Below are 26,332 nucleotides of genomic sequence, written 5' to 3' on the forward strand. Positions count from 1 at the left end.
GGAAGGAAGTGTTTTCCCAAGTGTTCTGTGCAAACTGTATCAAAAGCAGCTCAATCAGTGACTGTGCTGGAAAAAAAGTCAGTCCAAGATGTGGCAGAGATGAAGAAACCCTGAGTCAGATGATGCCTCTTGCCTCCCGTCTTGGTATTGCAATGCCTCTGCTTCCTAAACATGAGTTATACATGAATAGTGTTGGTCCTTCTTTTGTCTGAAGGGTTGTTCTTATTCTCAAATATTCATTTGCTATGGATACAGAATAAAGGTTTAAATTAAGAATATAAATACTTACAGACCAAACAATGATCATTCTTCTAGACACAGAGTGATCTATATTCCAGTAAGTAAATGGAAGGAAAGTGATATAAAAAATCTCTTCACCCAAGGCAGCTGAGAACTTGAACAAGTAGTAGTAGAAGTAGTTCTTCACAATATACTTCTGCGTGCAACTCTGGAAATTAGAGAATTTCGTCATTTTAGTGACTTGGAAAAATATCACAAACATTTAAAATATTTTAACTGCTGCAGTTCCCAGTCCTTAAACCAAACATTTTGTTATAACAAGTGTTAAGAAATGAAGTTCAACTTTTATACTAGAATGAAGACTGTAGTGATAGTGCAGCTACATTTCCTGCAGAGCAGAAATCTATTCAGACTAATTAAGGTAGCAGTCACATGGACAGAGACTTTCAAGAGATGGGATCAGCCTTTCCCCCAGGGTAATCAGGTGTATTTCATAAAAGGTACTGATGTGCTAAGTTTGAAGTTCCTACATCTGTAGACAAAGCCACCACTGCTTTCCCTGGAAATGCATTTTGAGATAAAAGACTTAAACTGCAATTACTGGACCAATTAATTTAAAATTTGCTGCCAGGTGCAGCTGACAACAGCCCACAATACTTAGTTCTTGCAAGTGTCTCTGGCCCCTGGCTCCCAATGGCAGGATCTCATGGGATCACCCCACACTGAAGCGCCACAGCTGGAAGATTCCCCTCTTACATGGGACTGGGCTCAGCAACCACAGCTGCACAAGCAGATCAAGGGGAACACAAGGCTCTGAATGGGCAGAGAAAAGAGCTGCCCTGTCACAACCAGATTTTCACTCCAATATCTTTAAGTAAAAACCACCATCTTGTCTTATTTAAGCATTACCAGCAGATACCTTGCAAACAGTGGCACTTTATTCATTTTAGTAAGCTAGAGATTTTGTTCGGTCTCTGGATTTGGCAGCTAGATTATTTCATTAGATGTACCCCACCTAACACGCTCATTTTCCCTCTTCCAAAAGGTGACACCCAGCCCTCCAGTTCTGGGAGGCCATACAACAGCACACATTGCTTAGGCCATGACTTTGGCCACTTGTTGAATGTGTCTAGAAAAGGTTTGCTGCTGCTGCTGCCATTTGGGACTAGGACACCACTGAGAAGCCTCACACCCTGTTAGCAGGAGCAACAGACAAGTGAATTACATTTTGTAGGTACACCTGTCACTTCAGGAAATAAGGAGATAGACAGACAAACATAGATAGACAGGAGTTTTGATTCAGGGGAGGAGCAAAGGAGCCAATCTAGTCTCACTCCATCTTCCCCCAAAAAATTAAAAATATGAATGTTGACTATGTAAATATAAGATGAAAGAACTTCCTAAAGATGAGAACTGAGAAGGGATCATGAAGGTCTCAGTGTGGACAAAGTAAGTTAAGATATAGCTTTGACATAAGCTTGCAAATCTCTCCAAATAGGAAAACTGTTGTGCTTGGAGCTGACTATGTAACTACTAAAGAGAAACTCTCATCCTACGTGCTAGTGAGAAAACATAAAAATTGTCTAAGGACTCTAGACATGCACTTGTGACTCACTGCAAAAGCTATTAGAAATTCCAGTCTCTTCATCTGCTTTTAAAGCAGAGATAAGGCAAACTGCACAGAGATGACAAAAGCAAGATGGAAAGAAGTTGCATCCATTCAACTATCATAAAAAACCCCACAACTTAAATTGATTTTTGCATCAATAAACAGAAAAGATGAGTCAACATTTTTTGAAATGCCAGGGTCAGAAGAGTGTTCCCCCATCCACCAGTCACAGAGGTCACAGATGAGTTCCCAGCATCCCTCTAGGATAACAGCTCTATGCTGCAGCTGGCTGCACGACAGAGCAATCAGTCTGCATGTCTCAAGTCTCCCACTTAGAAAACACCCCCAGAGCAATTAGCAACACCAATGCTTCTGCCTGAGATCCTGAAACTGTATTTGGTGACACTTAACACGGCCCCACAGAAAGCCCTCTTCTGGCACCGCTAACTCCTCAATTAAACATCAGTCTCCAAGATATTGAGAATTATGTGCTTTTGTGCTTTAGCTCAGAGAGGATCAGACACATCCCTAAGGTAATGCTTTTATACTTGCAGCCTCATGGGATGAGGGATAAAACTTTCTAATTCCAGTAACAGAAAAGTATGGTTTATCAGGTTCTAAAAGAAATATGGAGTTTAAAAAAAGTCCTTCCACATGATTTTAAAAACATTTCTTTTTCTTTCTTCCATTCCTTTTCTATCAGAAATCACACACACACACACACACTGGTTTGGTTGGGTTTTTAACACCTTTTTTTTTTTTTAACTCGACACCAGCAGTTGTGCGCAGCCAATGAGTGGCAGGGGAGAAACAGAGCCTGTTTGTGACACGATGCTAACAGCCACAGGTCAGGCACACAGGGTGCCACAGAATCACTGCACTTGATGTTTGGTAGTGCGGGGTAATAAAGTGATGTTTGCACTTGTTGAGATCCTAAAGCACTGTAAGTACAGCAGTCTCCTCCATGCACCTTCAGACTGCAGTTGGCTCACATTTACTATCTACACCCACTATTTCTGGAGTAGGCAGAGTGCAGTGCTTTGTGAAGTGTCTTCCCTTTTTATTCTCATTCTAACCCCAGTGCAGGAAAATCCATCACTATTATTTGTGTGAACATCTTCAACATTCCCAGAAATTTATTCAATCTCTAATTTTAAGTAACTCCTATCTTTAGACTTGGTTATTCTTAATGCACTCCAATGACCTGATGACTTCCACAATCCCTGAAGTCCTTTCAGCCCTCCATCTCCATTGCTATTCAGCCTGGATCAGAGAGGTTTTAATGGGCAGTGATTAAAGCTGTAGGTAAAGTCACAATTTTTAGAGCACTTCAGAAGCAAGATGTAATAAGCCTCAACAGTAAAAGACACAGAAGACGGGTAATTCCACAAAAATGGCCCTTCTCATCAGCTGTAAAATATCTATTTTGAAAAACCTCAAGTGCTCAGACAGCAAGAAACTCTCATGGATGTGTGAGTCTCCATAAATAAACTACTCAGCTGAAGTATTGGCACAGCAAATGGCTGTTGTAGGTCATGCCACATTTGCAGTCTCTGCACAGGGGTGGGTCACCCACACCAGGTGCTGCCACAGCACCCACCCAATCTCCCTGGAGCATGGGAACATCCCCAACACATTCCTACAGTGCCAGCAGAGCAGGGCACACCAACACTATGTTGGCTCTGGGGAGACAATAACACACAATGACACAGCATAGGAGGAATCCATCATTCTAGAAACAATGTGTATATGTGATGTTTATCCTTCAAGGCTGAAGCAGAGGAACAGCAGCTGAACCCCTAACATAATACTTTTTTTTCCCTAAAAGTATATTTTTATTGTATCTGTGCAAAGATACCACTCCTCACAATTACTCTGGGAGATCTCTTGTCAGAGAGCATAACAGGCCCCAGCTTTTCCTGCCCTGTCTCTAGAGACAAGCTGTGCAGCATCAGACTTCTAAGGCTCCAAGTCTGACCCAGAGATCCCATTAACCAGCACTCTGTTCTCAGCTCTCAATTACTTCGGATCTTTCAGAAGATGTACATGTTTAATTGAAGTTCTTGAAGTCCCTTGCTTCCCTTCCAACAGAATTGCCTTGCAAAAGATTAGGAATTTCCCTCCCAAAGCCCCTAATTATCACATTACATACTTATCACTTTAAGGATTTTTAATGTGGCAAAAAAAGAAAATAAGAGAAGCCACCAAAAATCAGGCACAAAAGAAAAAGCCAAAAAATCCAATCTAGTTGTTGCTGTACACAAAGACAATATAAATCAGACAATTCAGCCCCACAGGACTGCACTGTGTGGAGTAAAACCAGTGGGAAAAAGTCTTCTGGACTGCAGTATTTGGCATAAGCAGTCAGTTTTACATCACTTTATTAACTCTACCCAGTTAATAAAGGAATCTGTCAAGTCAAAACAAAAAAATTAGATATCGGTAATTAGATTTTGGAAAATAAAAAGCAAAACTCATTATCAAAGGCTTCAGCTCTTCCACCCAACTGCACAGCTTCATGTCACACACATTCAGCGTTTCCTGAAGATCCAACAAGCAGCCAAGAGAAGCCAGTAACACTCCAGCACCTATGCATTCACCTTTCCTGGGAGCACCAACACTGCAACCCATGGCTCCACGAGGAAGGAATAGGGTGGCCAGGAAACAGGGGCTGTGGCCCAGTGGGAGATCCTGGTGTGGCCATGAACCCCTTGCTGGGTGCACAGCACCCATGGTAAGGTGAAGGGGGAGCCAGCAAAGGAGGAATACAGAGTCATGGAATGGGTTGCACAGGTGTCAGGAGACAGCAGGGGCAGGACAAAAGCACACAGCCCACAAAGTACACACAAGGAGCCCCAAGGCATGAAAAATACACCTAACCAGGCTCATACATATGTGCAGCTTCCCACTCTGTTTAAATGCTTTAAAACAAGTAATTAATTTTTTAGTCTCTGCAGAACATGAGGCAGCCAGTTTTCAGTAGCTGTCCAGGTTTACACAGTGTTCTTGGAGGGACACCTAGAGCCAACCAAACCCTCAGAAATGTGGAGGTGGAGACAAAAAGAAATCACAAGAAAATCCTTCTTAAATGCCATAAAATTTTGTCCATCTCTGCTGTTGGCAGCAAGTCCTTGTTGACCAGCACACAGAGAGGACACATCCAGCTCCCAGCTGTTGTGCAAACAATGGCAGCAGCAGGCACTCCTGGCATAATGAGCAGGGATGTGGCCTGGAACCATCAGCTGATGCAGAAGCAAGACAATCATTGCATGAGATGTAGCAATGCTCAAGCTTCAAGCCAGAGAGTCACAGCACTTTCAGTGGTCTCAGGTAAAGAACCAGTAGGGAGCCTAAAAACCAGGCAGAATCCTTTCCGCAACTTCTTAACTCATTCAAAGTACCAAAAAAGGCCATTTACATAAAGCTCTCAGCAAGGTACCCCAGCAGAGCAGTGCTGCACAGCCACCAGCACCAGGGACAGCTGTCACGCTAAAAGGGGATATGCTTTGCCAGACCAAAGGCTCAGATCAGTCAAATAGAAAATGGGAAAGGTACATGCAGGTCTCCACCAACACTGTCCCCCTGGGCACAATGCTCATCCAGTTAATTCCTCACACCAGCCACCACATTCTACATCAGCATGTGTTCATCCAAAGTCTCCCCTTCAGCCTGTAAAGGACGGTCAGCTGAGACAGATACACACATCTGCACATCAACACACACCCAGCACATTGAAGCTGCAATGGGTCCAGAACACCGTTAAGATACCTCAGTTGATGTGTGAAGATTTCATTTTTTAATCTTATTATTATTTCCCTTCCACTCTGATTAGTAGTTGGGAGGTAGAGTGAATTATAGGGTTTATTTCTATCTTGCTCTAGAAGTAACATGATTAGCCTCCTTCCTTCTACTGAAGGAACACATATAGAAGTACCAGAATCTGCCAAGTCATTTAAATATAAAGTGGAATAACGTAAGACTAGAGTTGACAGAGAACTTGTTTAGACAATTAATAGGAAGAATCAAGGAAAGAAAAATTGATTATGTTGTCTTCCTAAATGAAAGCCATCTTCAAGAAACAAAAGTAAGTCTCTTTCAGATACAAGGGGGAGTGGCTGCTAAGGAGATTGACATTGCTTGTGAAGGAACATGCCTGCAGTCACTGGATGGACAGCCTCACATTTCCTGACAGACAACCTAAACCAAGGCTGGTCCAGCTTGCCCACCAAGGATGATGGCTTACACTCCCATCACTCTGGTGGGAGTTTGTCTAACCTGTCCTTACTGAACCAGAGGTGGAAACTCCACTGCTTGCTCCAGGCAATCTCCAAGTGCTTTGCTCTCCTGCCACCTAGACTGAAACTTTCTTGCTGAAATTTAAACCTATGGCTATTTTCTTATCTACTGCAGACAAGGAACAAATTGTCTCCTTCCTCGGAGGGCTGACACAGGAGAAGGTTGTTATAAGCATTCAAAAAGGACATAACTGTCCTCTCTTCCACTCCCTAATCACCTGGTAATTCTTACAGGGGATACTGAGCATTTTCCAGACACAGCACCTAACATGCCTGTGTTGAATTACAGAGCCCAAAGACTAGATGTGACACTTCAGCAATGCTGAAGGAACAGTCCTGCACAATGTCATTCCTTCTGTGGGCAGTTTTCAGAGGTTTGCCACCAGTGAGCCACGTCAAACCTGTGATATCAGCTTTTTTCCTCCAAGAAATCTCTACCACATCTGTTGTTTTCCATTCTACCGTTGAGTCTACACCTTCTTCAATAAGTATCTGCACCTCTTGAATAGAAGTAAATTTTCAACCATACCTTCAGCTTAACAAGACTATTTGACTTCTGTTCTCATCCTCCAGCCTAACTGCAGCTTCTTCTAAATTCATCTCACAGTCATCATGCCTCTCATGCCTACAGTTCCAGCTAGTGATTTCCACACGGCTATGAAACCTGTTCTGAAGAGACTCTCATCACTTTCCATCAAAAGGTCTCCATCGTGGCACTCAAACTCACAGGCCATTTAACTTCCTATATTCCTTTCTTAGCAGATGCCTGGAGAATTGACATCCATGACTCAGAGAATCATAGATTAGTTTGGGTTGAAAGGGGGCCTTTAAAGATCACCTAGTCAAACCCTCACACCTACCAGCTAATATACTTCGGAGCTTTTGCTTGTTGCTCTTAAAAAGGCAAGACAATCTGACCTTCTCCACACAGTGGTGTCATGGGATCAGACTTATCTTTCACCCCTTTTCTCGCAGTGTAATTTTGAGCAACTCCAACAGGTCTGCCTTCCACCATGATCTTCAGACTTTTGAGCACACACCTGTACGCACCTTTCTGACGTGGAGGGGAATGCCTCTGCGTTTATTTCCTTGCCTGCTCTTTATGGAAAGCTGTTCCTCTTATGGTCATTCCCATTGCTGGAATAACTCCCGAGACGTCCACTTCTTGCACTTTTGTTTTGAATCACTGATGGGTGTTGGCAGCATTTTCCTGCCAAGAAAGCTGCACAACACCAGCATAAATAGGGCTGTGCACTTCTCCTTGACGAGCTCACCTCCTTCGTTCCCTGAGCCCTGCTTCGCCAGGCAGAGGCTGGGCAGGTTGGACACTACTGTTTCAGCTGCCCTGACAGATGTGGCGGGTGAGCTTCTCGTGCACTTCAGCATCCTCCCACATTCCAGGAAGAACTGGCCAATTCATGCAGTATGGAAGCAATACAGCAAGAGAGGCAGGAAAGGGAAGAGCAGAAGGAAAAGCCTTCCTTCCTGCCTGTTTTACAGTGGAAGAACAGGTCTATTTAATTTCATTTTAATTTAGGAGAATTAGACTGCAATTTTGTGAGGTGCAACACAGAGCTTACACCTGGAAATGTCTGAGGAAGGTATTTTAAGGATTAGGTAGCACCAGTGTCTGTGGACAGAGGGAGGAAAACACAAGTTAAGAAACAGAGAAAGCAAATTACAGGTGGTTCAGAAAGATGGGGATTCCAGCTTCAAAATAGATATCAGATTCCTCTGAAACTCAACTGTACTTCATATTTCCAAAGGTACAGTGTTACTAAAACTGGTTTTGGGTAGAAGGATGTGCCACAAAACAGCAGTTTTCCAATTGCACAGCATTAGATGGCCCCCCTCCCCACACACCTACCCATCTCCCTCAAGCACCACCACTTCTTAGCTTTGGCTTCCTGCCAAAACCAAATGAGTCAGGGTGTTACCAGGGTTGCTGGATACCCAAGGTGTTCTGCAGAGATACTGAGAGGGAGGAATGGGAAGACTCTCGCTCGCTTTTCCCTCAGCACACCAGGTCTGACGAGATCCTCAACAGAAGCTTAACCTAACCTAGTCCAACCCAACAGAAGTTTACAGGAATGGCCAATGACCATGGAGAACCAGAACTTCACTGTTACATTTCTTTTCAGAGCAAAGAGCTTGTTCTCGCTCTAAGATTTTATTTCAGAAATTAACTACAGCCTGGAAGACCCCTGTAAGGAGGAAGGGACATGTTCAAATTGCAGCTGTGGCTGTGGAGAGGCAAATGGGAGGACACCTCAGCAGCCAGCCTGCCCCTGGGAGGAGAGCTGCAGATAAGATGTTCTTAACTCACTTGCTGCCTCATTATTAGTTGCAATTAGTGCAGGCCATGCCAATGTCAGCTCTGTTTCTGATGGAGAAACACACAAGGAGACTGACATGTAACCTGATGTTGCCAGCAAGTGCTGCTTCAAGGATCTCTGCTGGATCTCCTACCCCACTGAATGAGCCACTCTGTGGCTGCAGCCCCCTTGGCACAGCACTGTTGGAACTATTTGGTAGGTGCTTGCAAGCTTCAATACTTCAGTCAGTGCCAGTTCAATTCTCCCCCTGGCACCTCACACCTGCAGGTGACATGGGGGTCAGCTGCCCTTCCATAAGGATTCCCTTCTCCTCCCTAGACCCTTCCTTCAGTCTTTGGTTTACCCTGCCCTCTGCTTCATGCCACTCATCCTGGTGGGTGGGCTGTATATTTGTCAGGGAACACATTCCTCACTAATGTCTCTGGGCCCTTCCCCCTGCAAACATCCAGGCTTCGCTCTTGTGGCACAACTGAGGTGTCTGACACTGACTCCTCCTGTAAAATAAAGTACCCCAACACTCTCCCTTTGCAAAGGGAGATGGTAATGGGAAACACTAAAGGCAATACACCTCATTAAACTGGTGGATATAAGTAAGCAGTTATAATGCCATCCAGTGGAGCAAGCTGCAAAGGAGTAACAATGACCTGTCCTGGGGTGATAGTGACCACTTCCTGTGTGTCAGAACCCACAGGCTCACGGAACCCTATTAACAGTGGTTTGCAACTGCCAGCTGTCTTCGAAAGGAAAGATTAAACACATTTTTTGTTTGTTTTTATATCTAGTAATAAATATTCCAAAATTTAGTGATAAAATAAAACAGTAATAAATCAGCAATTTAGCTCCATTTAAAAGCATTACATCTAGACCAATAGGAGTTTACCTTGGGAAACTAAATTACAGGTGCTAACTACACTGAACTGATATGAAACCCTTTAAATCAGGAAAGTGAACATTTTAAACAAAAGTTTCATGATTTAGACAACACTACCTGTACCTTCTAGACCTCAGATTTACTTGCCATAGCAGTCATTAGTCACCTTCCACTGCCCAGATGACCCATACACATTCCCTGCAGAGCATAAACACAAGGCAAAGTGAAAGAAATGGCTGTCCAAAGGAATCTCCCAGAACACATTTTCTCTGTCTTCTTATCTGTTAAATCTACTCCTGTTCTCCAGAGACCCAAAGGAGAAAAACGACTGCAAATTAGATTTTATCATTCTGGTTGATATCTGAACTAATGGCCCAAGACATTCAGCAGAATTATAAAGAAGTAAGTGGCTCACCTCCAAGCACTGGAATTAATCCTAGGATCCTGACAGCTCCTCATTACAAGGTCCAGTGGCCTCCAAAAAGATGACTCAGGCTGTGAGCCAGGAAGCACTGAGTCATGAAGCACATCATCATCATTGGTGTAAGGACTCAGGCTGCCAGCACGGCCCCTTGTGTGCCCCTGTGCCAGCACCCACCCAACCAGCAGCCACTCTCTCAGCAGCAGGCACTACACAGGATATCTATTGCAATCAGCACAGCTTCACAAACTTTTGTTAGCTTCAGGTGTTTCTGCAGCAAGATCCTGAAGATGAGATGGTAACAAACAGCACACACCTGTCTTTGCAGCCTGTTCTCTGGAGGGGATGCCAGGCTGCTCCCTGGAGAGAGGTTTAAACCTTAAACCAAAAATTGGACACATGCAGGACGGTCAAGCTCCCTTGGCAACCACACCAGGTAGGGGAGATCTGAACATGGAGTACCAGAACACAGGAGTGATGCTGGGGAACGTGAGCCTTGCACTCAGCCCATTGAAATAAGAAACTGGATCTCATGTTTCCCCAGCTGCAGCTCCAAATGGAGGAGCTTCCAAAAGTTCAGCTGTATTCTCTAGGAGGACAAAGTGTTAGCACCTGAGGCAGAAATGCTTTGCTGCCTGTCCTCCTAGCAGGGCTCCTGGGCTTTTTTCATAAGGGTTTGCTTCTCCTGCTGAACCTACCACCAACTTACTGCTGCACGGAAAGAGACACAATGTGAAACCAAGTAAGCCTGCAAAACAATTTTAAAAGAAAATGCAAGACTCTGAGGCTGATGAAAAAATCTATTGCAAGGAATCACCACAGAAGACAGACCTTGACTCAGACTCTAGAGCAAGCATGCTTCAAATTACCAGCCATCCCATCACAGCAAAAGCAGTGTTTTCATCTATATCTTGCAAGTAATTCACGACATTTTTTGGGACTGTGCTGAGATGAATGTGCAGTTTGTACCTACCTTCTCTGTTTCTGTTACCATCACCTGGCTGTTATCCTGGTTATTATCCTCCTCACCTACGGCACGAGCAAGAACCATGCAATCACTAATCATCATCAGGCAGGTTGTAAACATTGCTCCAGTTCGGAGCAGTTCTGATGGTTAAGGAATAACTACAATGTAAACATGAACTGTACTCACTCAAAGGCAGGAAGACAGATCTTGAGATGATAAAGCATCCGGGAAAGGAAGAGTGGAGAAAGGCAAACAAATCTCTACAAAGAACTTTGAGTAGAAGATTACTTTTTTTCTTTGTTCCCTTTCATTCAGGCTATCAATTTCAGGAGCAGGAGATTAGAGATAAGCAAAGCTCCACTTTTTAAAAATATGTAGCCTTTATTTGGCCGCTCACAGGACACCAGAGAAGGGTTCAGGTAGTAAGTTGGTGTTTTTAAGAGCACAACTTGAGGATTTCATACAAAGTGTCGGGAAAAGATACCTTTTAAGCTGTTCCAGAAATAAATTCCTTGTGAAACAAACTAATAATAGAAAGCAGCACAGAAAAGAAAGTAGTATTAGCTAGAGACAGGATAATTACAAGCAGTTTCTCTCTTGTCTTCTGTAGTAGTAAACCAAGTCAGTTTCTCCACTAAAAGCCCATAGATTCAATGCCTAGTCCAAGCCAGGACATAAACCCAGTTAGTGTGTTGGACTAGCACCATTCTGTATCTTCCACAGATACCAGAGTTCTCATGTGAGGTATTAAAAAGTGTTTCTAAATGGTCTGGTAACCAAGGAACATCAAGAACATGGGCTAGGTGACTGATTCAATGTTTAAGAAGCACATGCAGCCACAGCTCTCACATCTAAGCATTTCATTCCGTGTCTCATCTCATGGCAACTCCTGTGGGGCAGACAGGACTGATTTACAAAGATTCAGACACACAGCCACTCATGCTGCTGCTGACCACTGTAATCAGGCCTTGTGGCTTTTTTTTCTTTTAACATTTAATCTCCAGGTTAAAGAAGATGCTGAAGAATCACGAGCAGCACTTCTGGCACAAATGTATGCAATAATTAAAAGCCTCCTTCTTCCAGAGGAAGAGCTGTTCTGTCTTTTTACCCTCTTGAGGCATCCTGTTTTCTCTCCATGCAGTATGGCATCTCCCCCTACCAGGTGTGTCCATCCCCTCCCAAACTGCCACCAGCTACCAGCCCTCAGTTCCCTCTCCCCAAAATCTCTCCAGCTGGGCCACCCTGGCACACAATCCAGCCCATGTCAGATGGAGGGACCTGAGACCTGGCACTGAAGAAAGGGGGAATGTTCTGGAGAGATGGAGCTGTGGCAGTCCCATCATCCAGTAAGCCATTCACATCATCTTCACTGCATGCAATATACTCTGTTTTTACAGGTATACCTTAGTGATTGTCCAAGAACTTACATGGGAGAACCTGAGAACCTTGAAGACAGTCGTGACAGTAAAGACAAAGCAGTGTGAAAGTTACTACCTCATAGAAATCAACTTGACAAGGACTTTGAAACTCCCAAGTTTCAGGAAGGGATGGATGAGCACAGAGCCACACAAGGTCACCAGGAGGAAGATGCAGGAGCAGCACTTTAGCACCTTTATGCAAACACGTGCAGCTAACAGCAAGAAAATGCCACTGTCCATAGAGAATTTATGGGCAAGGAATTTCCTATGTAAATGAAATTCCTAAACCTGCTTATTTGCAGATACATCAGGGTAACCCCAGGTCATTTAGCAACAAAGCAGGGGGTCTGAGCCTTAGCCTAAGGGAGATCCAAATTCACTTTTCACATTTCTTGTCAGGTTGCAGAAGACCCTCCTTGTAAAAATGGACTTTTCATTTCCAGTTTCGATAAAAAGGAACAGAGAGACCCTGTCTTTTATAATTCTAGTCCTTCATTGAAACACTGTTCAAGCCATTACTCCCATCTGCATTTTGGGGATGTTTGAACCCAGCTTTCGTACTTCGGAAGTGAGTGTCCTAATTCTGCAGAAACAAACCCTTCTGCTACTATCTCCAAGTTTCACGGAGTCTCACCTGGAACCCATTCACCCTTCACATAAAAGTAATTGTGCCTTACTTTGTGAAACCCAAAACAATAGCTCAAGGTGAACAGCTACATTCACGGAGCATTAACTTCGATGGGATTTTAGTATCAACACTGCTACGTGAACTACGTCGTTGTTCAAAAGAAAGCAGTGATAATAAATCTTTTAGTGAATTATCTGCATAATTTACCCAAAATAGAGCTTACTGTAGTTCAGAAGTGAACAGACTGAGCAACATCTAGTTGAGAAAGAATCAAGAAGCAGCTAAGGAAGAATTTTAGATGCTTGAAATGAGAATCTGGGCACTGGATGTGGAACAGGGAAGGGCAACATAGTATGAAAGGGAAGGAGTGGTAGAGTTGTGACATTCACGGCTGGTCCAGGTTTATATTGCAGGTAGAGTTTGGAAGCCCATTATCACACCTGATTTCCAAAAGGCACCACAAGGCGATCTGCTAATGAATTCAAGTCATTACAGTAAGAGAAAAAGCAGGTCGTCCGACCTGTACACATGGGTTGCATCATATCTTCCCTGTTCCCTTCTGATACGCAAGGGAATTACAGACCGTGCCGGGAAACGCCGCGACCTGCCTGGCCAGCGGGAAGCGCTGGGCGCTGAGCCTGGCTCTATGGCACCTCGGCTGCACTGAGCAGGGACGAGCCACTCGGAGCCCAGGCCGGGCGGGGCCGGCTGCGGGCACAGCCCCACCCGATGCGGACAGCAGGGGCCGGGGACAGCGCAGCACCGCCGCAGGTGCGCCCCGCACGGAGAGAGACCCGCGGGGAACAGAGTTGCTCCCTCCCAGCCGCATCCCGGGGAGAGGCTGCGGTGTCCCGCAGGCCCCTCTACAGGCAGCTCCCGCTGGCACCGACGGCCCCATTCCGGGGGCGTCAGCGATGGGGGAGCGCGGAGAACCCAAAGACGCCGCCCCCGCGGGGCCGGGATGGGCTGCGGCACTGCACAGCGCTCCCCGTTCGCAGCCCAAACCCTTTTTCCCTCCTCCCAGCACCGGCCCGGGCAGGCGGCGGGATGCGGGGAGACCCTCCCGGGGCGTCCCTGCTCGCACAGTGCCGGGGGAGGCTCTGCTGAGTCACAGCCGGGGCCCCCCGCCGCACTCACCTGCGGGCCGCGGCCGCTCCGCACCCCGCCGGGGGGAGCGCGGCCGGCGCCGGCCGGGCAGCGCAGCGCGCCCGCTCCATTGCAGGCGCCGCGGTCCCGGGGCCCCTCCGCGGGGTCACCGCCGCCCTCGTCGCCGGCGAGGAAGAGCCCGCAAGAGCGCTGGAAGCGCGCCACGGGCTGGGAGCAGCGCAGGGTGCCCAGCAGGCGGGCCATGCTGCCGCCAGCCTCCGCGCAGCGCGGCCCCAGCGCGCCCCGCCGGCCGCGGGCAGGTGCGCCCGCCCCGCCCCTCCTCACAGGTGCGCCCGCCCCGCCCCGCCCCCGGCACAGGTGCCATGACCCGCCCCGCACAGGTATGCTGCCCCGCCCGGGAGCGCCCCTTGCCGGCCGGGCCCTGCGCTTCCCCTCCCTGGCTCCCAACCCCGCGGCCCCTCCTGGCGAGGACAGGACATTCAGCGTGTTCCTTTCTTTGGTGATTTTCCTGCCGTGATGGCCTTGGTAGGAAAAACAGAGAAGAATATAATCTGTTTCTCTTTCATTAAGAAAGCACCACAAGGTGCTTTCTTAACTCGAAGATAGAATGCCCTGAATCACACTGAGATCTTTGGGGAAAAACACTTAGACATGGATGCCCATGGCTCATCATGGGCTCATCTCCTGTCTATTCATCTATTGGGTGTAAAATATGTCCTGGGTTGTCCCTGGTTTCATTTTGTCCAGTTTTGGAATCAGCTTTTAATTCCTTTCCCAATTATTTGCACACCTACATGTGTACATCACACATACACGTACACCTATAAGGGTATATCTTGAAATATTTTCTCCCTTGGATACAGCTGCGGAGTTTCCCACAGAAACAGAGGAGTTATCACTTGGAAGATGCCCCTCAAGCTCTGGGGCTACAAACCTTTCCACAGGTGGTCCTTGCTGATTCCCACTTTTGAAACATTTAGGACCTTAGTTCCATCAGTGCATTTTTTTTTTTTTTCGAACAGCCCATTTCTATTCCCAGATATATATTTTGTACAAGGATTGCACAATCATCATTTGCTCAACATAGACTCATTTAAAGTTTGTTCGGGTTTTTTTCATTCTCAAATATCCCAAATTATGCAAGATTGCATGAAGGCTTTTCTTTCCAGAGCTCTTGGAAACCAAAGCTGTGTTCCTTTGCTTTTTAGCAAGTCAGTGTCTCCCTGTGCCACAGTTTGGGCTGCTCATAGGAGATGCTCACCCAGGCCCTGTGAGTGCCACTGCTCTCGAGATGGCAGAGACATCTCATCACCCAGCCTGGGCTGGGGCCAGGCCAGCCCATAGCCATGGGCCATGTGGCATCTGTGAGGAATCCCGGGGACAGCTCTCCATCACCCCCATCCACATGCCACGGCAGACTTCATAGATCTCATCTAATTGTTTGCATGATTCGTTTTCTTTTATCTTCTCCAAACACAATCTTCTATCATTAGAGGTTTGCCCAGCCTCCAGGTGACAGGATGTTTCAGGTGCTTTCCTCACTGCTGGTATGTGCACACTCAGCCCTGGCTGTGATGAGAGGGTTTCTCTGTCAGTAGAACCAGCTCAAAGGGACTGAAGAGGGAGGCAGCCTGAGCCCACTTGGTTATGTGTTTGCACCCTTTTACTTGGGGGAACTATTTTGTTTGCTTCTGGGTTTGTTTTTTAATAGCTGTAAAATTTACTAGGTGCACTCATAAGTATCTGGGAAACATTTATCTTCTTTTTCCTGCTTCTTGGATATGTGAAAAATCCACAAGCATGGACTTTTAATTTAAAATTGCATTAATTGCATTTAATTTAAAATATGCATTAATTGCATATTAAGCAATATGCTTAATTCATTCTATACAGACTGACTTCAGTAAAGCTGGATGCATTCAAATCATAGTCCCTTCATGGTTATTTTCGCTGTGTTACAGAAAGAGTCTTCAAAACTATTTCATTCTTATTTTGTCCACCTATATGACAACATGTACAAAAGTTTGTAACATGTTAATTTGAAGAGTAAAATTACAGCCCTGCTGGTGCAGCTGGGAGCCTTGCCACTGATGCCAGTGGGTTAGGATCTCACCCAGGAACACAGAGGAAAGCAGGAATGAAAATGCATGGCCAGGGCCAGCACTCAGTGGGTATTTTAAATCATCTCTTTGTCAACCACAAGTCAATATTTATCTGATCTGCCTACACAGTTATGTCATTATAATACTTCCCAGTATTAATTTAATATAGGTATTGAAATAGAACTGACCATTCACAACCATCTTCTCCCTAATTCCTCTTCAGGTGCACACTTAGGTTAGTGGGAGTGCATCTCAGTGAGCATGTCAGCATTCAGCTGATGAGAATTCAAGCTTTATTAATCAAACTTACTCTAAACTTAATAGAGGGGGAAAATAAGGGGGAAATTTCTGCTTATTGTTAATTTTGATATGCCTTTTCCATGTATTGGAATCAACATGAGTAATTACAAGTATTATGTGAGCTGATAATGGAAGTCTGCGACCCTTTTTTGCTGTGGAAAGTGAAGGGATTTGTGGGAGTTATGTTCCTAATACAGACTGGTTTCTGGAGTGAAGGAAACATTTCAGGTCCAGTTTCACAGAATTATAGAATATCCTGGCTTGGAAGGGACTGACAGGGATTGTCAAAGTCCAGCTCCTGACCCAACACAGGACAGCCCCAAGAGTCACACCGTGTGCCTGAGAGCAATGTCCACATGCTTCTTGAACTCTGGCAGGCTTGGTGCTGTGACTGCTTCCCTGGGGAGCCTGTTTGGTGCCCAACCACCCTCTGGGGGAAAACTGTTTTCCCAGTATCTTACCTAATCCTGCCCTGACTCAGCCTCTTGCTGTTTCCTCGGGTCCTGTCACTGGGCACTAGAGGGCAGAGATCAGTGTCTGCCCTTCCACTTCCCCTGGTGAGGAAGCTGCAGACTGTGATGAGGCCTCCTTCCAGTCTTCTCTTCTCTCCAGGATGAACAAGCCAAGAGACCTCAGCTGTTTCTCACATGGCTTCCCTGCTAGACCATTCACCATTTTCATAGGTTTAGGACACAAAGAAAATTCATTAATGGCTTTTGGACATTTTCTTAGGAAGATAATGATCAATCTAATCAAACTGCCTCTAACACCTCCCCTCAACCAATTTTTTAACCAACTGGCAAATACAAACTACACTGATTACAGGAACAGAGGTTTCCCCAGACTCACGCTCCTGTGGTTTTAGGGAAAAATTGCAGTGGAATAGCAGAGACACAGCTTGAGCTGCCTGATGACCCCAGTCAGGACACACTTATTTCCAGGCAATTCCACCTCTTGTCTATCCAGTACCAAACAGACACAGCTGCAGGATACAGCAGCATGGTTGTGGGGGAACCAGGAAGAGGGAAATGCTTCCAGGATGGAGCAGAGGGTCATAGGAAGGACCACAGCACATAAGTGGGAGGTGTTTGGGCCACAGAGAGGATGAAGGATTTGAGGAGAGAAGCAAGGGCAGAAGACTGAAAATGTCTAGTAATGTAAAAATGTAAAAATCTATAGGAACCTTATTTTACCATTTCTACTGCTCACAGAATGACTTGTTTACTCTTGCTTAAAGCAAGAGTATGATTCATTCATCTTCTATTCCCTTTATGGAACAATGTTCTAATGGCCTTTGTCTGAGACTTACCTCCCATTATTTCTGATGGGTAAGGAAAATACTCAGGATATGGCTTATTGAAATATTTGCTTTAGAAACAATCCCCCTCCCCCCTCCAGATTTAACAAATAAAAAAATTCAAGAACTGTCCCACACTTTGTGTGGCCCATACAGATTTCCAGAAATTTAGACAGGCAACTTTCTGTAAAACCAGTGGAATCAATGTCACTGCAAAAGACTAGATGACTAGGATTCTGAGAGCGTTTAAAAGAAGTTATTTATAAACTCTATAAATAGCAACAAAAGCATTTAAAGCTTTTTCTAGTGAAAGTGCCTCATCCAGAGCCAAACTATCTCACTAATAGCTGGTTAGTATTTAGCTACATTTTCACAAGGGAAGAAAATCACCCCTGGGCTGAGGAAAAGAAGGAAAGACGAGAATACAAAGAATAATTTTTGAGAAAGCTGAGAATAATGCCTTGTGCTGAAGGCATTTCCTTAACAACAATGGGTGTCATTGTCATGATGGTGGGTAATTTTGCCTTCAGCATCAACAAAGTTAAGAGTGAAGTACAAATTCCAGGGCTGGGGGTAGATGATGATGCTGGGAGAACATAGCTCAGTTTTCAGGTGTCAGCCTGAGTTTGCAATCCTGACAGCCAGAAAAGCCTTGTTTTCCCTCATAAGCTGAGGGAATGGGTCTGGAGGAGCAAAATATGAGCACAACTTTTACTGTCACTCTACAGACAGCAACCACATTTCACTGTGGAGGATCATACTCAGAGTTACTTCGGCTGAGATCCCTCTGAGGAGGCTGTGGCTTATTAGCTACAAACACAATGTCAGAATCACAGTTTTGCAAACAAAAACTACTGAAGTGACAGGAACATGAACAAATTGAAGCCTCCACTGAAACTGCTTCAGTAGGCAGAGAGCCACTGCATGATGAGATGTCTCTGGTACCGGGGAGAGGCCTTGGCAGTATCTCTGATACCTGGAGGGGTGATGAAGATTTGGCAGGGCAGAGCTACAATGTCAGCACACTGGGACCTGGGACCACTGAACTTGGCAGTGGGATGTGGGCTGTACCAGAGAGAGGGGTGGCACTCAGAAGTCCCAGACACAGAGATCCTTTGGCCATGCAGTGAATACAGAATTCCCACCAACTCATGGAGTTCCACAGCACATTGCATTTAAACAGGTTTGAACAAATTTTCTCTTCAACTTCATCTCAGTGTTTTCATTATCCTCAGTCATTTTCTCAGCATACTTAGAGCCCAACTCTTACTTTCATCTTCCTTCACCATTTTTGGCAATTTGCATTTTTTATTGTTTATACTGAGAAATAAACCATTTAAATTTTTATGTTTTAATACCACAAAGTATATGAAAGTTTTCTGTAAGACTTCTGCTTTTTCATTCTATTTAGTTGACAAGCTACTGAACACATTATTTTGGATCTGAGACTTTCAGTACTGAATGTCAGACCCAGCTACCCACTAACCTCACAGGCAACAAAATGGAGATTTCTCAGATTAGCTGGAAGAACAGAAGATTTTGAAATATGGTTGAGAGATGAAAAAATTCTGTAGGAAGTGCCCTTGGAAACCAGCACATGAGAGCTGTGGTTTTCACAGCACCTGATTTTTTTGCTTTTGATTTAATGCGTATCAAAGGTCAAATAAAATCCAATTTGAAGAAATGTTTTTAGAAAAAAAAATTCAAGAAAGCTCAATAAAGAAAGAAACTCAACAGGAGCCTGAACAGCTGTAATGGGTCTCAAGTCTGCATGTTTTGTAGGCCTTTTCTGACTAAGAGAAAATGTTTTCTATGCCAATACCTTCATTAGTTTAGCTGAGTGATACAGGAAGATTGGAACCTGTGATACCTCTGCAGCCTTTGATGCACTGAACACACAGCAATTGTCATTGCACAGGTGGTCTGAAAATGTAAAGCTCCAGCACACGGTGTGTGTTAAATACAGCAGTCCTTTGGGGTCCAAACTGGTCATTGACTTTAGGCATGGAGGAAAATGGAACTGTAGACCCATTTGTTAATAATTCTCACATAATTTTATTATAATACGGTTATTTTATATATGTGTGGTCATATTTTCAGTTTTAGAGAACGTAAGTGCAAAAGCAAAGCAAATTTTAGAACTTGGGAAGATGAATGCATCTCCAGAAACTGCAAGAAAGGGAATGTGCTGAAGCTGTGGCTGCTGTCTTGAGTAGAAATAATTGACTTTTCTGTTTGCAGCATAAGTAACCAGATAATTCCACGTAATTGCTTATGATTTGCCTTGCTTGAAACGGTATTGCTAATTTCCAGCAAAGATTAGCATGTTATTTAAATAATTATTCTGCACCATATCACTTGGACACTTCAATTGCATGCACATCTACTGTGAAATTCCTAGAGGTATTCTCAATGTTTCTGGTTATTTGTAGGCTATGCCAGACCTTTGCTATTGCAGTGTTTTTGGAAACAACAGCAGCAGAAGAATTAATAATGCTGTATTGAAATGACAAACTTAACCCCTAAGAATTTTTAAAAACTTAACTATCTTAAGAGTTGACCTGTCTAATTATCTTATTGAAAATACCATATACCAGCCCTCTGGAAAAAAAAAATTATTGTCTTAATGACAGTCTAGGCTTAAAATGGTTAAAACTTCTCTTTCTCTGGGCTGAGTGTTGCCTCAATGTAGTTGAAACTGTGGAAAGGGTTTTGAGTCTTTTTTTTGCAGCCGCTCCCATGATCTGGTGATCTCTGCTTACAGCAGTCAGTGCCTGCACTGAAGGGGTGGCACAAAGACAAGGGAATTCAGCAGGTTCTGTAAATCATTCCTGTAAAAGCGTCTGGGAGGGTCTTTGCTAAGGGTGACCAGCTCCAGATCCTTACAACCAGCTCCCCTGGAAATGGTCAGGCTGGTAGCACACCTTTGCTGAAGAGTCAAGAGCACTGCTGGAAGGGCACAGCTGAGCAAGCATGCTTTCCCTTTGCTTGCTTTATTCTGAGACATCTCCTGGCATGGGCTCTTCAATGAATCCTCATTCAGCAACTGTAAAAATGGAGACAAGATTACAATTCTCGAGTAATTATTATCAAATACAGAGTAATACCCTACTTTTTACAACTGCCTTTCCCTTCAAGAAAGCCATTATTCTGGGAAAATCAGGTCTGCTCCCAGCCCACATGCACAGCAGGAAGCCTGAGCACAGTGTGCTGCCTTTGAGCAGTCAGCTGCATACAAAACTGAACTAAAACTGTGGGAAAGGAGCTCCTGATTTTAACCCTGAGGCTTTTCTGGGGCACAGTAATTGATACTCACCAGTGCTGGGGAGCAGTGGTTTATCTTCCCCTGTCAGAGACCACTTCCAAATGCCCTCTGTACACAGCACGCTCACCATGGTTCTCCCTCCTGTTCAGAGCAGAGGATGGATTTGAAAGCCAGGTGCCTCTCTGCCCTGCCCCTTGAGAGCTTCTCCTTTGTGGCGCCCTACATGGATCAAACTTCCTGCCATCATCTCTAAAGCTGCAGCTTTATGTCTTCCAAATGTTTATCCCTGCATTATGGCAGCATGAGTCACTGCTGCCAAACACTTGTTTGGAATGCAACAGATGGAGGGTTCTTTTCTTTCCTCTAAAATCTATTTGCAGTATGGAGCTGGGCACTGCCAGGGCAGATCAACCTGGCCATCAGGATTGTTTGGTCCCTGCAGAGACTCAGCCAACCAAAAGCATCCTGTCAAGGGCAACAGAAGCTTTTGCTGGGAGCTGCTGACCTCTTAAATTATTGTTTTTCAGGCTATTTATGAGTTTCAGCAAAAAGCCTGTTCAGGAGTGAACAGACCAGAGAAAAAAGGGCGGGAGTGGAAAATGAGCAAAGAAATGGACTGAGATTTGTGCAGCCAGTTCATAGATTTATTTTATCCTTAGTTCATATATTAATTTTGTTTGCACGCATGAACTTTGTATAACTAATGCCTTTTAAACCACTAAAAAATATATGCTCAGTCAATTCATTCAACTATGAACAGCTTTGAAATTCTCTACTTTTCATTCTATGCCACCCACATTACAGATGTCATCCTAAAACCATAAATAGCTCTTGGATTTTTCTGCTTTATTTCTACTATTTACATGACAAACCTTAATGCCATTGATCCTATTTTAAAGACAGCAAAAAATCCCACATCCATATGTCAGCGCTGTAACATTGATTGACTGGCAGTAAACCAGGAAGGATACATATGCACATTTTTTAAGGTATAGTAGATAGAAACAACCATTAGGAGTTCTGACAGCATTTGCTTTGATTCATTAAAAATAGTACAAGTTAGCCACTTCAAATAGTGGAAGCTGTGAAATTAACTGTACAGGGCAGTGGGAAAAACCTTTAATGTTCCGTGAATTTGCCCTGATTCTAGCAATGACTACTCAGTTTCTGATGAAGCAGGGACACTGTTGTTCTTACATGTGGATAAATGAAGCTGACTGTTTCTTTCAGGTGTGACCAGTGTGATTCCAGAGCTCGAGTCTGTCCTGCCCTTTCTGAAGCAGTTTGCAAACCCTTAAAAATGTGACCATCTTTGGACTAGTGGAAGGAAAACAGGAAACGGGGCCCATATGGAGGACAGAAATACAGAGCTAAGCTCCATTTAGAGACCTCTTTGTGGAGACATCACTGAATTGGGGGCAGGCAGACTGAGCAGGGGACTTGCCTAGGCAGCTCCCTCATCCCTCTTCAGAACAGAGTCATAAATGATGTTTCACCTCTAATAACTTATAGTAGGAGTGATTTTCTACTATACCTCATTCCAGACCAAACATTTTGCTGTTGAAATGTATTTAAACACCACCAAATGGCAGGCTAAGGGGTTTTTTGAGCTTTTTTTTTTTGCAGGAGAGAAATATGGCCATACGTTGTTATCTCCCTTTAATGCCAATACTATCAACTACATGTATGGTTATTTTAATATTATTTTTATCTATTTCAGTAAAATATTTCCTCTGCATCAACCTTTTTAATGTCAGATGTCATCTGAGAGGTGTTCAACCACACCTGAGAGGAGCTGCTACACCCTCTGACTGGGAGGATGGATGTTGGGGCAGCATTTACCATGGCTCTTGCACACACACTGTGCAAGCCAATAAGACTTGAGACATCCAGTGATTGTTTTAGAGAAGACATAAATGCCCATCCCATTATCACTCTATATATTTGCGCTCATTTGGGGAATATGCACTTTTGAAAAGCGATGGCAACATACAGAGAACTTTTAACTATGACTGTTGACCATCCACCACAGATTATCCATCTGGCTGGCAGCTTTCCTGGCAATGGCTGAAGAGAAAATCAGGTTTTAACTCCCTTCCTTAGTGGTTATGAGGTCTCTTGCAGTGCAAGAGTTTAGAGAAGTTGCATTCCTTGGGTGCTTTCTTGCATTAGCATCTACAAATCCAAACCACAACTCTTAATGTTCAAGCTTCCTGCAAAATTATTACAGAAACTTGGGATAAACTTCTGAAATCTTATTTGAAGCCTCAGGCAGTCAAAGAGACAAGACAACATAAATAAATAAACCAAAAATATTGATCTAAATACATTGGGTAAAAATGTTTCTCTGAGATTATGGGATAAGATTTTTGAGGGCAGAAATGTTTACAGAGACCTGAAGTGGCCCTAAGAAAAATTCACTCAAATATGGTATTTTTCTCTCTACACAAAAACCCCTAGTCAATATAGATCACATCTCCTAAAATGAGACATATGTTGATTTCTAGCATGAAAAACAAATTTTCTCTTCTGTTTTTGATAAAATCATCCAAAGGTCTCTTTTGAAGTCACTGCCAAACTAAGCTTGTTTTTTACTGATTTTATAGTCTTCATATGAAAGGCTTGATCTGTAATGGAACCTCAGCCTGGATCCTGATTATATTCCCTCAGGTCTAAAAGTGGGAAACTTGTGTATGCAGGGCCTGATTCTTTACTTGCTAAGGAAGGTATAACTGGAATAACTGCAATGAATCCAGTGGAATTCTTCCAAACTGGCATTTACCACTGGGTCTACAAATCTAGTCAACATTTTTGTGGGGAAAACAATTGTGAACAAAAAAATGGCAATTTAATGAATTTTCAGTTATTCTTACTCATAAAACTCAGGAACCATACACTCTTCAATTAATGTAATTTAGATTTCAAATTAGGATTAAGGAATCTCTTTCTTGACTCAGCTAGAAACACATTTTTAGGTAACTGAAGAGTTTTCTCTCCAAAGGTTACATCCTGAGTTCTCACCCCCATCAGAAAGACATCCCAGTAGTATGTTGTTTTTGCTACAAAATATTTAATATCTAATCAACCCATTAGAATCAAACTTCGCAACTTCCTTACCAATACCATGAAAATGAGTGGGCCAGCATCAGGGACAATACAGTAGGAGTATGCCAAGGAACAAATCAGATCTCCCTCTCCTTCTAGAGTTACGGTCACCCCTGGCAGGGCGAGTTCAGAAGTTGGCAGCATCCCCCTTGGCAGTCTCCATCCCTCTGTAGTGCTGGGATCTCTTCACTGTGTCTGAGCCACTTGGCTTGTTCAGCAGAGCCAATTACACTGCTCTTGTATCCCCTCTAAGCCACCTCTTCCAGAGGCTGTGGAGTCCTGGTCTGTCGGGTTTCCTTCATAAGGAAGATCTTCCCAATCCCTGCTCCCTCTTGCTCTTGCCTGAACGTTTTCCTTCCTAGAGGAAAGGCACCAAAGCACACACAGTGCTCGGTATGTGGTTGATACTGTGACAAAACAGTGTTTTCTATTGTCATCTAGAGTTGTTCCTAATTCACCCCAAACGCTTGGTTTTTGCTTTTCTGAGTAATATCTCTTTTAAAAGCAGAGACTGGGCTTCTCCAGGGTTGCAAAGATCCGGGTAGGTTTTAGGCTCATGTCAAGTGATGTTTAAATTTGTTACTTCTTGTGAGAAGATGTTAAAGTTTATTTAAAAACCACAAAAAAACCCCCAACAAACCAACTTCCATGTGCTCACTTCAGCTCAAAACAAACAAATTATATTTTTAATATCTGAATATACACAATAGTATGAATGCAAAAATTTCCAAATTCTTCACCTGCTTCTCATTCTGAATTGATTCAAGCACATATGCATAATATTGTGGTCTGAGCAATAGTAGTTGTTTCCAAGCTGTCTTAAAAAAAAAATTTTCTTGTCATTATCAAGGACGAAAACTTGGCCACTTTGACACTGATGACAAAAAATCATAACCAGTTTCACTGGCTCGGGATTTCACTTCAGCGATAACCACCCTTATTTTAACTCAAGGTTACTAATGATATCCTGTAACAAAAGCAGTGACCAGAATGTGTACTGTGTTTTCTAAACAGAGCTCCCAAAGGACTAAGTAATCTTTTAAAGTGATTCCACAGACTGTGTCAGTGCAATGCAAGGATATTTGGGTAGCAGTAAGTAACTGCCCAAGAGCTAATAGCCATGCTGGCATTCACTAATTACTCTAATCACCATTAACAATAATTATTCATTTTGGTTTTATCTTTTCCCACCCAGCTGCTTTACTGTGGCCAACATAACTGTAACTTTGAGCTCCAAGGTGCCACTGAGAGACAGCAGTTCTGCATCTGAAAATGCCCTGTTCTGCAGAAATCTCTCTCCTTGCAGAGGCTGCTGTTCCAAACAAGCCCAAACAGGCTCTGCTAGCCCCACACCGACACCTAAATCAGCACCCGATGTTGGATTAAATTTTCACTATTACTCTGGAGTGCAGAAAACACAGTGCTGGCTAAAACAAAGGACTTCCCTGAGGTTTTCCCTCTTTTTCTCTTTTTAGCTTGGTCCTTTTTGAAAAAATCCCAACAGTTAAATCCAAGAATCAAATTCCTGGATTCTAGATTCAGTTATATCATCACCAAAGGGTTTGAAGAAGTGTCATTATCTTAGGAGAAGGTAAATTTTATACAAATTCATTTGTACCTAAAGCTGCAGACAAGCTGGAAGACTGCACCAATTTAAATACTGTTTTCTAAAAGATTCATTAAATCCCTGCAAATACCCAGGGCAGATCTGCCCTAACACAGTTGCTGCTCCAAGGAGCCATTAATAAAGTGTCCCACCACAAGAGATGGAGGCTCCTTTGGTGTGTGTCACTGCTCTGCAGCCCAAGGGACCAAGGGGTGCACAGCTCTGGAGCCCAAACAATCCATCCCAATATTCCCACTGGCTGGATCAAACCCAGGTGTGCACAGGGAAGCCAGAGTCACCTCTGCCCAAACTGCAGTCAGCCCATGTCTGCCATCAGCTTAAACTTCTGAGTTGGGTTTCCTATGGATAGCACGTCTGTGGGGATCTCCTTGTTCAAGCTTAGCTATTTGAGAAGGATATACACCTACTGGACATACCCTCACAATTTCAAATGGTTCCTCACCCTTTCTTAACAGAAGCTTGTCATGCAGTTCCTGTTTGGAATGTGATGAAAATACATTATGGAAAAGAAATGGATGGGAACAACGAGAAATTATTCCCATCAGAAATTATGCATCACCCCCAGGTTTAAGCCCTCATCCTTTTATTGCCAATAAACCTGTCGCATAATTTGGAATCAGAGTGATGCCAATGAGGGTGTGTCTGTGCTTAGGTCTGCAGGTCAACATCGGGTGAGGAGGATAAGCTTAAAGCTTAACCTAGGAGAAAAGAGAAAGCAGAGGTGAGTGGTCAGTGAAGTTCTGT

The 26,332-nt window shown here is 43.9% G+C and overlaps 1 protein-coding gene across 2 annotated transcripts in view; it reads right to left on the minus strand.

Annotated features, from left to right (window-relative positions):
- SGPP2 (sphingosine-1-phosphate phosphatase 2) overlaps nt 1–14,173 on the minus strand; it is a 33,306-nt gene extending 19,133 nt beyond the window's left edge. For both annotated transcript variants that reach the window (XM_039557192.1, XM_039557191.1), the window contains exons 1-2: nt 13,923–14,173; nt 290–448 (exon numbers count right to left, since the gene is read on the minus strand). In XM_039557192.1, the coding sequence (XP_039413126.1) occupies nt 290–448; nt 13,923–14,135 (372 nt within the window). In that variant the 5' untranslated portion in view covers nt 14,136–14,173. The remainder of the gene's footprint in view (nt 1–289; nt 449–13,922) is intronic.
- Between the last annotated feature and the right edge of the window lie 12,159 nt (nt 14,174–26,332).

The sequence above is a fragment of the Corvus cornix genome, chromosome 9 (genome assembly GCF_000738735.6).
Source record: "Corvus cornix cornix isolate S_Up_H32 chromosome 9, ASM73873v5, whole genome shotgun sequence".
Taxonomy (NCBI): Eukaryota; Metazoa; Chordata; class Aves; order Passeriformes; family Corvidae; genus Corvus; species Corvus cornix.